This window comes from Epinephelus moara, chromosome 8 (assembly GCF_006386435.1).
Source record: "Epinephelus moara isolate mb chromosome 8, YSFRI_EMoa_1.0, whole genome shotgun sequence".
NCBI lineage: Eukaryota > Metazoa > Chordata > Actinopteri > Perciformes > Serranidae > Epinephelus > Epinephelus moara.
Window position 1 is genome coordinate 43,699,654 of NC_065513.1, and position 12,893 is coordinate 43,712,546.

Genomic DNA, 12,893 nt, shown 5'->3' on the forward strand with positions numbered 1-12,893 from the left:
ATGATTATCTGATATTAATTCGTTTACTAACACTGCTTTAGACGATAGAGACCTGATATTTAACAGTCCACATTTAATTCTCCTGTTTTGTCTTTCTGTCACAGAAGAGGTTTTAAGTTTTATGAGGTTGTTATGCACAACTCCTCTTTGTTTAATTTTAGATTTAGATAATTTAGGTGGTCGGGGGACAGACACCGTTTGTATAAAACTATGGCTGGGTAACTGCATTAGAAGCTCAGAGAAGCGTGTAAGACTGTGACTCTGAGTCCTGATCTCAACTCTGGGTTGTCAGGGTTTTGAATTACTAATAAACTTGGCCAGGTTTCTAGAAATGAGAGCAGCTCCATCCAAAGTAGGATAATAATAAGACCAGGTTTTCCCCAGAAAGTTTGCCAATTATTAACGAAACCCACATCGTTTGCTGGACACCACCTGGACAGCCAGTGATTAAATGATGACATGTGGCTAAACATGTCATCACTGGTCAGATCTGGGAGGGGTCCAGAGAAAAGTACGGAGTCCGACATAGTTTTAGCGTATTCACACACCGAGGCAATATTAATTTTAGTGACCTCCGATTGGCGTAACCGGGTGTCATTGCCGTCGACGTGAATAACAGTCTTACTAAATCTGCGTTTAGCCTTAGCCAGCAGTTTTAAATTTGACTCAATGTCTCCCGCTCTGGCCCCAGGGATACATTTGACTATGGCCGCTGGTGTTGCTAACTTCACGTTCCTCAGAATAGAGCTGCCAATAAGCAGAGTTTTCTCCTCAGCGGGTGTGTCGCTGAGTGGGGAAAAGCGGTTGGAAACATGAACAGGCTGGTGGTGAACCGTGGGCTTCAGCTTGGTACTACGCTTCTCCCGGACAGTTACCCAACCTCCCAGCTGCAGGGGGGGTTACCAGGGGACCACTAGCAGAGGCTATGCTAAGTGGCTCCGCGCCGGCTACAAGGGGCTGGCTAACTACTGCAGCTACTGAGTAATTTTTCATGGTGCGGAGCTGCGATTCTAATTCACTGAGCCTCGCCTCCAACGCAGCAAATCAACTGCACTTATTACAATTAGGCTACCACTGTCGCTAAAGGAGGCAGAGGCATAACTAAACATCCCGCACACCAAGCAAGAGAGGGCAGGAGAAGGAGAAGCCATTGCTAACTGTTAATGTAGCTAACAAGGCTAATAGGCTAACGTGCACACAATAGCTAAGATTAGCAAGAAAGTCTTTAAAAAGAGGAGAGCTATAAGTCAGAAAAAAAACCCCGAAAACATGTGCCTGTCCTATCCTGCTGGGATAGAACAGGCACAGCTTGAGTATGAACGATCTTTTTTTTTTCCATATCATGTTTAAGTATTTTTTTTTAACTGTATTTGGTTGTTCAGTTTATAACGTTGATTCCCTGCAGCTGTGACAGCTCTGAGACAGTTAAAAGTCAGACACTGAACCTGTCACTAACTTTAAAGAAACATTGTTGTATATTTTTTCAGTTCAGATTGTGTACATGGAGAAATTATAGCTGTGATGAAAAAATACTTTGAAGAAGACCTTCTCACTTATTACTGTCAAACCAACCTCTTTAAGTATTTTATTATTACTGTAGTGATGCATCTTAATCAAATGACATGTCCTGTATGTGTTTATTGATGTATATAATTATTGAAGATTAATTCTTGCTCCTTTCACAGTGTCTCACTTCTGAAGGTGTGGGGCTTTTCCAGCTTTTCTTAACTGGACAAATCTGTAAAATCTTGTTCCTTCAAATAAATGAAACCACACTGTTTAAGCTGAATGACGACATGGTTGAACTTATTTTGTTCTTTACTCAAACTGTAACACAGCACAGCATGGTCAAATCCTCCTGACTTCCCTAAAGTCTGTCACTGCTCATTATTTTAATAATTATATAGCTCTATAGTGACACTTGATGGAAACTTCAGGAACTGCAGCAAAGCATTAAAAACAGTAAATTTCAGCAGGCTGATCTCTGTCACAGCTCAGGACACAACATGACACAGATAAACTGGAAATATACAGAGCAGAGCACAAAGTTGGTCTCCACAGTCTGTTTGTTATGTGTCAACAAACTGCGTCGTGATTGGATGTTCAAACATCATGATAATTAATAAGTTACCCAATGAAACACTTTGCTGCTCAGTGAAGACCTAAACTATTAAACAATGACCTAAACTCACAGTGAAAACACCTGAGAAATCATTTCCAGTTTAAACATTTTAAACATTTAAAATTTTCTACACATGCACAATATACATTTAGTTTCCAGTTTATTAGGTACACTAAAACCAATGCAGCCTATTAAAACAGTCCTGTAATAAACTGTCCTTCATGAAGGTTATAATGTTTGGTCTGTGTTGAAACAGTTTCTGAGACGTGTTGATTCAACCTTCTGGTCTTTGTGGAGGATGAAGTTAGTGCTGCTGTATGGAAAGCAGCACAGTGTCAGAGAGCTGCTGTCTGAAGAGCTTCTGGATCAGTGTGAGACACAGTGAGAGGATGTGAGAGGAACAGACTAAACATGAGTCCACATGTTGGTCCAAACACAGGAAACCTGTCAGCAAAGATCACAGCAGGTCCTCAGCAACACTGACTGAAAGACTCTGAACACAACAACAAACTAGAGCCTCCAAAAAGAGCACTGAGCTGAATCAACACCTCTGACAGCGTCACAAAATAATAATATGATGAGTCTCATGAAGCTCCAACATGTTGCACACTGTCATCATCTGCATTAGACTGACAGTGTCCCTGTTATTGTGTCCACCCCCTGTATAACCACAGTCACCATCAGCTCATGAATGGTTCAATAGAAGACAGATCCTCTGTGTATTCTCACTGGCTCGTCCAGCAGGTGGCACTCTAACACTAACTACTGACCCGCCTCTCACCCATTCACACTCACATTCACACCTACAGACAATCTAGGGTCACCAATTAACCTGCATGTCTTTGGACTGTGGGAGGAAGCTGGAGCACCTGGAGGAAACCCACGCTGACACGGGGAGAACATGCTGTTGGGCAACAATGCAAACTACTGTACAGCCCACATACTGTTAATATTTACAATAATAATCCTGCAATTTTTTTCATGCAGGTTGGTCGATCCAGAGCTCAGGTGCTCTGAAAGGTAAGACCTCATCTCTTGTCTTAAACCAACTGCAAGCAGGTTCTTTTCTGAGGACATAAGGCTTCTAACAGGTGAGGGGATGGCAACTCTAAAGAGTAAAATAAAAATAAAATCTTAAAGATCAGTTCAAAATCAAATGTGAAAGCAGAGTTGTGATGCTGAAACTTTGAGTATCATCTGTGAAACAATTAAATGCAACACCATGTCTGCATGTCATATACATACATGATGAAAACCACTGCAAAGCCGTATCAGACAAATCAGCTCACTGCTGAAGTCTTTTTATCACGCTGCCACACTGAATCAAAAACTGCACATAAGTCTTTATACAGTCTATGGTCTAATAAAGACCAGAATGGTCCAGTCTCCAGCATCTCCATTCAGTTTCTGAAAACCTGACTTTCAGAAGCTATAAAGATTCTAACAGTCAGCAGAAGTTTGGAAAGCGGTTCGTGGTTATTGGAGATGAAAGGATTGAGGCCATTTTTTTAAGTTGTTTTGTTTGTATCATTTTATACATGTTGTGAATTAATGTATTGTTTCAAAATGTTGTAAAATATGGACACGCCTATCTTTATTAGACCCCTTTATTTGGTTCAGTGTGTGGTACCAGCTTTGCATTAACAACAGCAGCCCCAAAATAACTGGCTGAATAAAAAGATATGGTTTAATATGTTATTTAATTAAGGAGGCATCAAACAGGGTGAAATATAAAGAATAACAAAACATGTTTAACTGAGTTTGAATGGATTTTCTGTGCAGACTTAATGATTCATGTGCCTGTATTAACATTTTCATCCTGTGTGAAACCTCCTCTGACTTAAATACATGTTTACATATTAGAGCAATTAAATGTGTGTTTCCTACCACACTCAATTCATAGATATGGCAGGAAATGTTAAATATAAATAAAACATAAATCATCAGAAATTATCATAACGTAAGTATGTAAAATTAAAGTGTTAAACTGTTTGCAATCCACCAACAGAGGCTGTGCTGTGACGTTAATAATAGACATGTTGAGATACATTTACAGTATTTTCTTTGTGTCTCATATTTTGAAACACGTCTGAACATGTTCTCTAGTTTCACTTTCATTTTCTTGGACTGATGATGCAGCACAACATTCAGCAGCTGAGGAAACTAAAATTAAGTACTGTGACACCAAAACCCAAATGGTGCATGAAGCAAAGTATATCAGACACATATGACCATACGAGTCTATACACCGACATCATTACATAACTAATAATGACTGAGAATGGACAAGTTAACATTTTTGCTACAGCAGGTTATTTTGGATTCAGGGACCCAGGTGTTAGTATTTGTATGTTCAATATGTTGGTAGGAGAAGGGTTAATAGATTAACTGACTAATTGATGTCCTGCCTCCTGCTCTGCTGTTTTGTCCTGAAGAATTCCCCAGAGATCAACAGGGAAGTGGTTTGATATTTTAGTGCCTCTCTCAGTACGACTGCCAACATGAGACAAGATGGGAGGAATTTTTTTATTCAGCGACTGCTTAAAGGGTGTGAATAAATGAAGAAAAGTGCCCAGAGCTGCTGAGGCTGGTGCCTGATTAGACCAATCCTGGCTGGACAGAAGACATAGAGGGAACTGCACCAGGTAAGAGAGACAATTTCATACACAAAGGCAATTGTGAGTGCTTTACAAAAATTAGGCTATCAACTTTTTAAGAAACAAATTAAAAACTTGAGACACAGAGATGCAGATACAGGAGGGTGAGATAGTTAATGATGAGTATTTAAGTTTCAAAGTTTGGAGCCTGGACAAGGTGGGCTTACATGCTCTAAGAAATGTCACATAGAGGCTCGTGCACATTAAAAAACTTGTGGACAGGTGCACAGGAGGAAAAAGACCACAGCAATTCCCACATACCATCTGATTACTTGCAAAAAACCGAATTCATAGAAACTTTATAAAGTTTTCTGCAAGTAATCAGTGACAGTGTGTGGGAATTCTCTTGTCCTCCATACGCTGGAGGTTTGTTCCAGCTCTGTGATGCTCAGTAAGCGAACACTGCCTCCATGTTTAGTTTGCATTCTGGGGACACTCAGCAGCCTGATGACATTGGTGACTTGAGAAGGTTCAAATGTAAAAGATTTCTCTTGCTCCCACAATGAGAAATCTACAGACAAGCAGCAGTACAGAGAGAGACTGTGTTTGTAGTTGGTTGCTTCTTGAACTGTAATCCTAATATGGTCTTCAATACGTTATTTTCTGAATGTATTGTGTGTTTGTGTTGTCTGGATGGATTTGGACTTGCTGTGTCTGGACTAGGGGATTTTAATTATAACTTCTGTATTCATGAAACATCTCGCTCTGAGATGTTTTATTTTACCTTTGTTATAAAGTATTAAAAAGTACTGTATTTTTTAAAAGTGCAGCAACCATTTACTTCTGGGAACTCAGCGCAGCATTACTGATGTAAATCGATACAATATGATATGATGTACTTTATTGTCCCCATCTTGGACTCAGGAGCTGCACAAGTTTTGCTGCCTTCCAATAATAGTCCAGAAGAAAAGAAAAGCATACACCATAAGAACATAAAAACATGCACTACACATAACAGTATTGCACATGAGTCATTTGTTTAGTACACAGAACACCAGCACACAACAGAGCACCATGAGCAAAACACAACCTCTGAAGCATCAAGCAACATTATTTAAAATCTTAACTGAGGTTGGCACAAATGAATTTTTAAAACGATTAAGTTTAAATTTGTGCATCCTGTATCAGGTTAAAGTGGGAAGAAGCAGCGGGTTTATCGGGCTGAGTGAAGTGGAGCCTGAGGAGGAAACACCGGGACCGTCTGGATGTAATAGTCCGTGGAGGTGCTGCGGTGCTCGGCTGCACAGATAGGAAACCCCTCGGCTGACAGGATGTACCACTCTCTTACTCCGCTCTCTCTCATGCAGGCGCAGAACGTACGTGCTACTTGGCCGTCGGATGTAGTCCGTGTAGTGTGTTCAAATGCCGTACTGACACAGGGCGACATATACGACGCAACAGTTGGCTTTCGTCGCCACTAGTTCTTTAATATCGGTTTGGTGTGTCAACACCTTAAGGCTACTGTCCAGGTGACTCAGTCCAAAGTCATCAAAATCCAGCGCTGACTTTTAACAGCACAGGGGGTAAGGCGGCGGAACAAGACCGAAAGTTAAGGCGGCGAATGTCCAATTGGGGCGAGCATGAACGGTGGCCAACGGGACCAACAAACACCAGCTTTCACCTGAGATAGCGGTGTTCGCATCCCATAAGATTATAAAGCCAAACCCTGTTTTTTTTTTTCTGAAACCCAACCACGTTTTTGTTGTTGAAAGAAAAAGCAACATCAGTTTGTTGTTTTGTACCAACATAGTGCTTTTATTTTGAAAGAGACTGTATGCAAACTGTACATTTCTTGTGAAAACAAAAGTGTATTTTGAAAACAGACAATGCATGTAACAGGCTGAAGTTGACACGGCGTCCCAGAACGTCAACAACCAACACACCCAGGGTACCTTGGATGTCATATGTGGACGTGGAAAGTCCATGACCAAACGTGGACATGTGACGAGGTCACAGTGAGGATGTGTTGTCCAGGTGGACGCTAAGGGGAGCACACCTGATTTATTTGTTCATCATGTATGACGACTGGGCCGTGATCCTCCACTGACCTGGGGTTCAAAACCATCTCCTCAGTTTTTTTGGTGTTTAAAACCAGGTAGTAACCAGGCATCACACCACTGCACACACCTGTCGATTATACTGAGGGACTTTTACCTTTGTGCAGGAGACTGAGAATGGCCGTGTCGTCTGAAAAATATCCAGTTAGACAGAACATCAGCAGACAAAGATAACTTGAAACACTGTGTGCTGAGTGCAGCTGGTTGAAATGCTGCTATCAAACCATCTGAAAGTAAACTGATGCTTTTCTGTCTTTTGGTCTGAAACTAGATTCTTCCTTCGACCTCTTCACACGTGCATCAAAATGTGTCGCACCTGTTCTAGTTGTGATCGTCTACATTTGATTCAAAGCCAGCACTTTAAGATTTAAATAAACAGAACAATGAGGAGTTAGAGCTGCTGTTAGTGTCATAAAGTTACATCAGTTACCTTGAACTAGGGTTAATGAACAAATGAACCTGTATGCGATTGTTTCAGTTTGATACTGTCACTCTTTCACATGTGAATGTTTCAGGTGGGAGTGTTCTTATGTTTGTCTGACAGAACAGAGAAACTGATTGGAGCCTGTTTGACTGGCTGTGCCTCTACTCTCATCTTATTTTTAGTAGCTCCTCAATTACTTTAATTACCTGGCTCTGCCTTTTCCTCAAACTGATTTTATTTCAAACAACCAAACTGTAATACAAACACTGTGTGGTAACCACCGTGACAACCACCTACCTGCAAAAGAGTGTCCACTAAAAAGCAAAGCATTTTTAAAAACTGCTGCTGCTGCTGTGGTCCACGGCTGCGATGACAGACATGTGCGTCAGTAAACACTGGCAGAAGTGCAAGCTAGCTTGTGGCTGAATGCTGTAGCAAGACAACAAAAATTGCTGATATTAGCCCTACCAAAGATTTTTGGTTGGCAGCAACTGCTTACCTACCCCCGTGTTGGAAAGTGCTTCCCCTCGGCTGCCTTCCCCTCTAGAAATGATTGGAGGGAGCGAGTTACCGCGCGGGGGTGTGAAAGCAGCTAAAGGTTGAAAAAACATGTTTTGGCCATTAGAGATCATTTGTATTCTCAGATGAGGGTCCATAATTTTTCTCAAGATGTGCCATCTGTGACTGATCAGTGAATTAAAAAATTAAAAATCATCAATCGTCACTTTGAACAAATACAACTCTGAGCTGAAGGCAAACTGCCAAAGTACTGGTATGAATGTTTAAATGTTACCTGAACCACACCTCAGGTACCAACGGGAAAAACCTGCTTAGACAAAGGATGGGTTTTATTATTTCAAATATGTCACAGTCTCCTTTCAGGTGAAACTGTGTACTATGTAATTCTCTCTGGCAGGCCTGTGATTGGAGGGAATCATGCATTTGGTCTCATGCATGCTTGCAACTATGTAGGCTATGCATGTGTGTGAGTGATTTTGTCTGTCTGCATCTAGTCTCGCAAACTACTGGACCAATTAGCCTAATATTTTGTTCACACATGTATGACTGTATGCTCAAAGACCTCTCATGGTTGCAGTGATTCATAATTGTTGACAAAAAACTTTTATTGACTCTTAAGTGGTCGGTAGGAGCACGCTCTAACTCGTCGAAATCCAGCGCTTGGTCAGTGACTTGCAGCGTCAGAAACCCATGAAAAATGGCATCCTTTAGCATCGGCATGAAATGCAGCCTTTTGCCATTATAGTTTAACGGCGCCTGGCGGCATTATAGGGAAATGTGGTGGGACAAGACTGAAAGTTAAGGCGATGAAAGTCCAAGTGGGGTGAGCAGGCGGGGCTGGTGGATGGGTCCAACAAACACTGACTTTCACCTGAGAAAGTGATGTTCGCATCCCGTGAGATTCTTAAGCCAATCCCTGTTCTGTTTTCCTTCACGTAACCACTTCCTTTTGTTGCCTAAACCCAACCATGTGCGTTTGATGTTGAAGTAAAAAAAAAGTCAATTCTCAGTGTTGTACCGACATAGTGCTTTTATTTTGAAAGAGACTGTATGTAAACGTTAAATTTCCTGTGAAAACAGAAGTGTATTTTGAAAGAAGAGAGCTTGAGACGGTGTCCCAGAACATCAACAACCAACACACCCAGGGTACCTTGCACATTGTATGTGGACGTCGAAAGTCCATGACCAAAACGTCAATATGTAAGGCCATTGTCTTAGTTAACCCAGTGAATTTCTCACCCCACCTCTCCACCACACCTACCTGCCAGTCTTTCACCCATCCACATATCTGCCGCTCCTGATGGTCCACCACACCCACCTCACCAAGCCAACTCTGCTCACCTGTGGCTCATTACTTCCTGCCAATATAAAGACTCCTGCTTCACAGACTCTCATGGCCAAATTGTTTTTTTGTCGTATGCATGTCTCTGACTCTCCTGCTTCATCTGCTTCCTGGTAAGCCACTCAGCCTTCTGACCCCAACCAAGAGCAGCAGCAGATCCTCTGCTCGTCTGACATTGCCTCCTGTCTGCTCATTCACGGAACTGCTGCACACTGTTGATCTCCAGCGGATACCAGAGACTCCCCTGCTCTCTGCTGCAGTGTAGCTCACTGAAGCTTCTGGACTAAACCTGTGGCCTGGAAAACTCAAGCCTAAGAGATGATCTCGCTCACTGTCTCACTTGCCTGTTTGTTCTGTGTGTTGGAAGTGGTTCATTAAAGGTCGTTACAGACTGTCCTGTCTGCCTTTGGTACCGCAACTGGGTTCAAACCACAGTTTGTGTATGAACTGAGAGAGCTCAGAAATACCATTAAAAAGAGCAACAGCACACTCAGCTAAAATATTACATCACATATGTGTGCATGATTGTTTGTTTTTTCAGAGAAAAGATGTACACATCAGTGTGGAAATTTGAGTTAACCTGCACACGTGACCAGATAAATGACAACTGAGCCTGTTTAACATGAAATTGTCAGTAAGTGAAGCTATTTTTTCTTTTTTTAGGTTCTGAAGTTAAAGTTCTCCATCAGAGTGACATCATGGCGTCACGCGGTGAGTCTAGTCAGATTTATTAGTCTGGATAAAACACTGTTATCTCTCACTGCACAAAGTACACACAAGATTATTTATTTATTATTTTGGTCCACATGAACTCATGCATATAGTTTACCTGAGAAACAGCTGTTGGCCACTTTTATTTGTACGTTGCGAGTATTTACACAAATTACTGCATGCTACTTACTTTTATGAGCAGATCTGGCTCTGGTCATGCTCCAGCTGCCAAACATCTCCAGATGGGCATTAAAGCTCAAATGTCAACAAGTTCTCATCTACATATTACACTGCATGTGCTTTTGACGTTCCAGGATGCTGCAACCGATGCCGGAATGATAGAGGCTGAAAAATCAGCCAGTTCTACTTTAGATTGCACCACAGACAGTTCTGTGACACAAAAGCCTCAACAGTTGTGTTCTCATGAAAACTGTGCTTACATGGGTCCTTAAAATGTGACAGCTCCAGTAACTTGGAACATAACAACCCAGTCAGTCAGTCAGTCAGTCACTCCAAAGTCATTGAAATCCAGCACTTGGGCAGTGACTCCCAGTGTCAGACACCAATAAAAAAAGCTGGCCTTTCACATCGACATGACACCTGGTCTGTCGCTGTTATTGTTGAATAGCACTCAGCTTCATGGGGAAACGTGGCGAGACCACAACGAAAGTTAAGGTAGTCCAGGTAGGGTGGGAGTGGTGGCGAATAGGTACAAAACCATTGATTTTCAACTGGGAGGCAGGTGTTTGCTTCCTGTGTTAATGTAAAGCCAATCTCTGTTCTTTTTTCCTAAACCCAGCCATGTGCATGTGTTGGCAAAAAGTAACCACATGTCATTGTTGTTGAAGAAAAAATACATCAGTTCGCAGTGTTGTACAGGTGTAGTACGTTTAATTTGAAAGAGACCGTATGCAAACTGTACATTTCCTGTGAAAGCAGAAGACATACAGTGCGTGGAACAGGCTGAAGTTGACACAGCATCCCAGAATATCAACAACCAACACACCCTTGCATATTGCATCTTGACGTGAAAAGTCCATGACCAAACATTAATATGTGACGAGATCAGAGTAAGAATGTGTTGAAAATAGTAGAAAAGAGGCTATAGCAACTTCAAATCAGCAAGCGCAAACCTCAGCACCAAGGATGTGGTCCTGGATCTCAGGAAACTTTCTGTTGCTGCCATTACGTAAGTCAGACCTGATGCTGATGCTGGCCACCAGCCCGATGTAAACCCTAATGCTTAGGTTTTTGCTGGCTGAATTTGATTTGCTACAGCTTATTTTCTGCTAGTTCCCAAGCTACTATAGCTGTTGTATTTCCATTGGACTGCAGCCATCAAGGCTTTCGTCATGCAGAGGTTTGAGTGGTTTCATCTAAAGTAGGCTGGGAAAACAACAGATATGAAGCGGCAGGTTTTGTACGGGCACTGCATGTATAATCATAATAAAAATAATAATAATAAATGTTTTTATGTAGCCCTTTTCATAACAGGTGTCACAAAGTGCTTCCCAAGACAATAAAAATAGATAAATCAAGCAAGAGTAAAAAGAATAAGGTAACTGAAGTGGTAAAACGTTCTCCATTTATCCGGGTCTGGGTCGCAGGGGCAGCAGCCTCAGCAAAGAAGCCCAGACAGTCCTCTCCCCAGCCACCTCCGTCAGCTCTTCTGAGGGAACCCCGAGGTGCTCCCTGGCCAGCCGGGCGATGTAATCCCTCCAGCGTGTCCTGGGGCGGCCCCGAGGTCTTCTCCCGGTTGGACATGCCTGAAACACCTCACAAGGGACGCGTCCGGAAGGCATCCTTACCAGATGCCGAACCACCTCAACTGGCTCCTCTTGATGTCCAAGTCCTTCCCAGATGTCTGACTCCTCCCCCTATCTCTAAGGCTGAGCCCAGCCACCCTGCGGAAGAAACTCATTTCAGCCGCTTGTACTCGCAATCTCGTTCTTTCAGTCACTACCCAGAGCTCGTGACCATAGGTGAGGGTTGGAACGTAGATCGACCGGTAAATCGAGAGCTTCGCTTTCTGGCTAAGTCTATAAATTGTAGCTATGAAAGTTGCCTCTGGAAAATAAAAACATGGATGACCTTATACATAGCGCTGAGGCACAGAGAAAATTTATTTTCTGGAGATGGCTCTTGATTCTAACAAACAAACTTACACAAGTGTCTTGACCTGCTTTTTGAAAGTGAGGTTGGAGTCAAGCATGATTCCTAAGTTTCTGGCAGAAACATCTGGAAGATGGATTTTACAAATTGTAACTGGTGTGGTTTTTTTTTCTTTCACAGCATTTCAACCAAACACACTGTACAACCGACCAGCAGTGGAAAGTACAAGGAACCAAAGTAAGTAAAGACTGTTTCATCCATACATGCTGCATGTAAACATTCTCAATATGTGTTTGAGGTCCTCAATCACTCAGAATGTGGTTAATGTTAAGCAAATGTTAAACTAAATGTTTCAAGCTGACATAATAAACTAGTCTTGAGCATACAGTGGCAAGAATCTTCATATTTTAGCATACAAAAGATGTATGTCGGGAAATATTGATTTCAGCAAAACAATATCCCAGTGATGTGATTATATTGTTATTATTTTATATATAATTTAATGATAGCAAGCTGAAATTAAACAGTTTGTTCAGTCAGACAAAACATTTTAAATGTTTATTCCAACAGCAGAACATAGAGTTCAGCATCTAGACTCTGGCCTCATTACTTCCTGCAGATATATTAACGTGAGATATTGGGGAGTGACGATAACCCTTTGGTTGGAGCCTGCAGATGGATACCAGGGTGGAGGTGGTGCTGAAAGTAGTGGGCAGCAATACTGATGCAGGGCAGCACTGGCATTGACAGGGCAAAGGGAGAGCTGGAAAGATTTTGCAGCTTAAATAGACTGCCAGATTTGGAGGGTGTGTTTTGTAGATGGCATATGGAGAGTGACGTACAGTCAGGTCCATAATTATTTGGACAATGATACAGTTGTCGTCATTTTGGCTCTGTACACCACCACAATGGGTTTTAAATGAAACAATGAATACCTGCTTAAAGTGCA

General features: G+C 41.9%; 2 protein-coding genes across 2 annotated transcripts in view; both read left to right on the forward strand.

Annotated features, from left to right (window-relative positions):
* The window catches only part of LOC126394913 (golgin subfamily A member 4-like), a 92,054-nt gene that overhangs the window by 44,713 nt on the left and 34,448 nt on the right, over positions 1–12,893 (forward strand).
* Positions 10,979–12,893, forward strand: part of LOC126394163 (GTPase IMAP family member 8-like) — an 11,572-nt gene continuing 9,657 nt past the window's right edge. The window contains exon 1 of the mRNA XM_050050824.1: positions 10,979–11,061. Coding sequence (XP_049906781.1) covers positions 10,979–11,061 — 83 coding nt within the window. The remainder of the gene's footprint in view (positions 11,062–12,893) is intronic.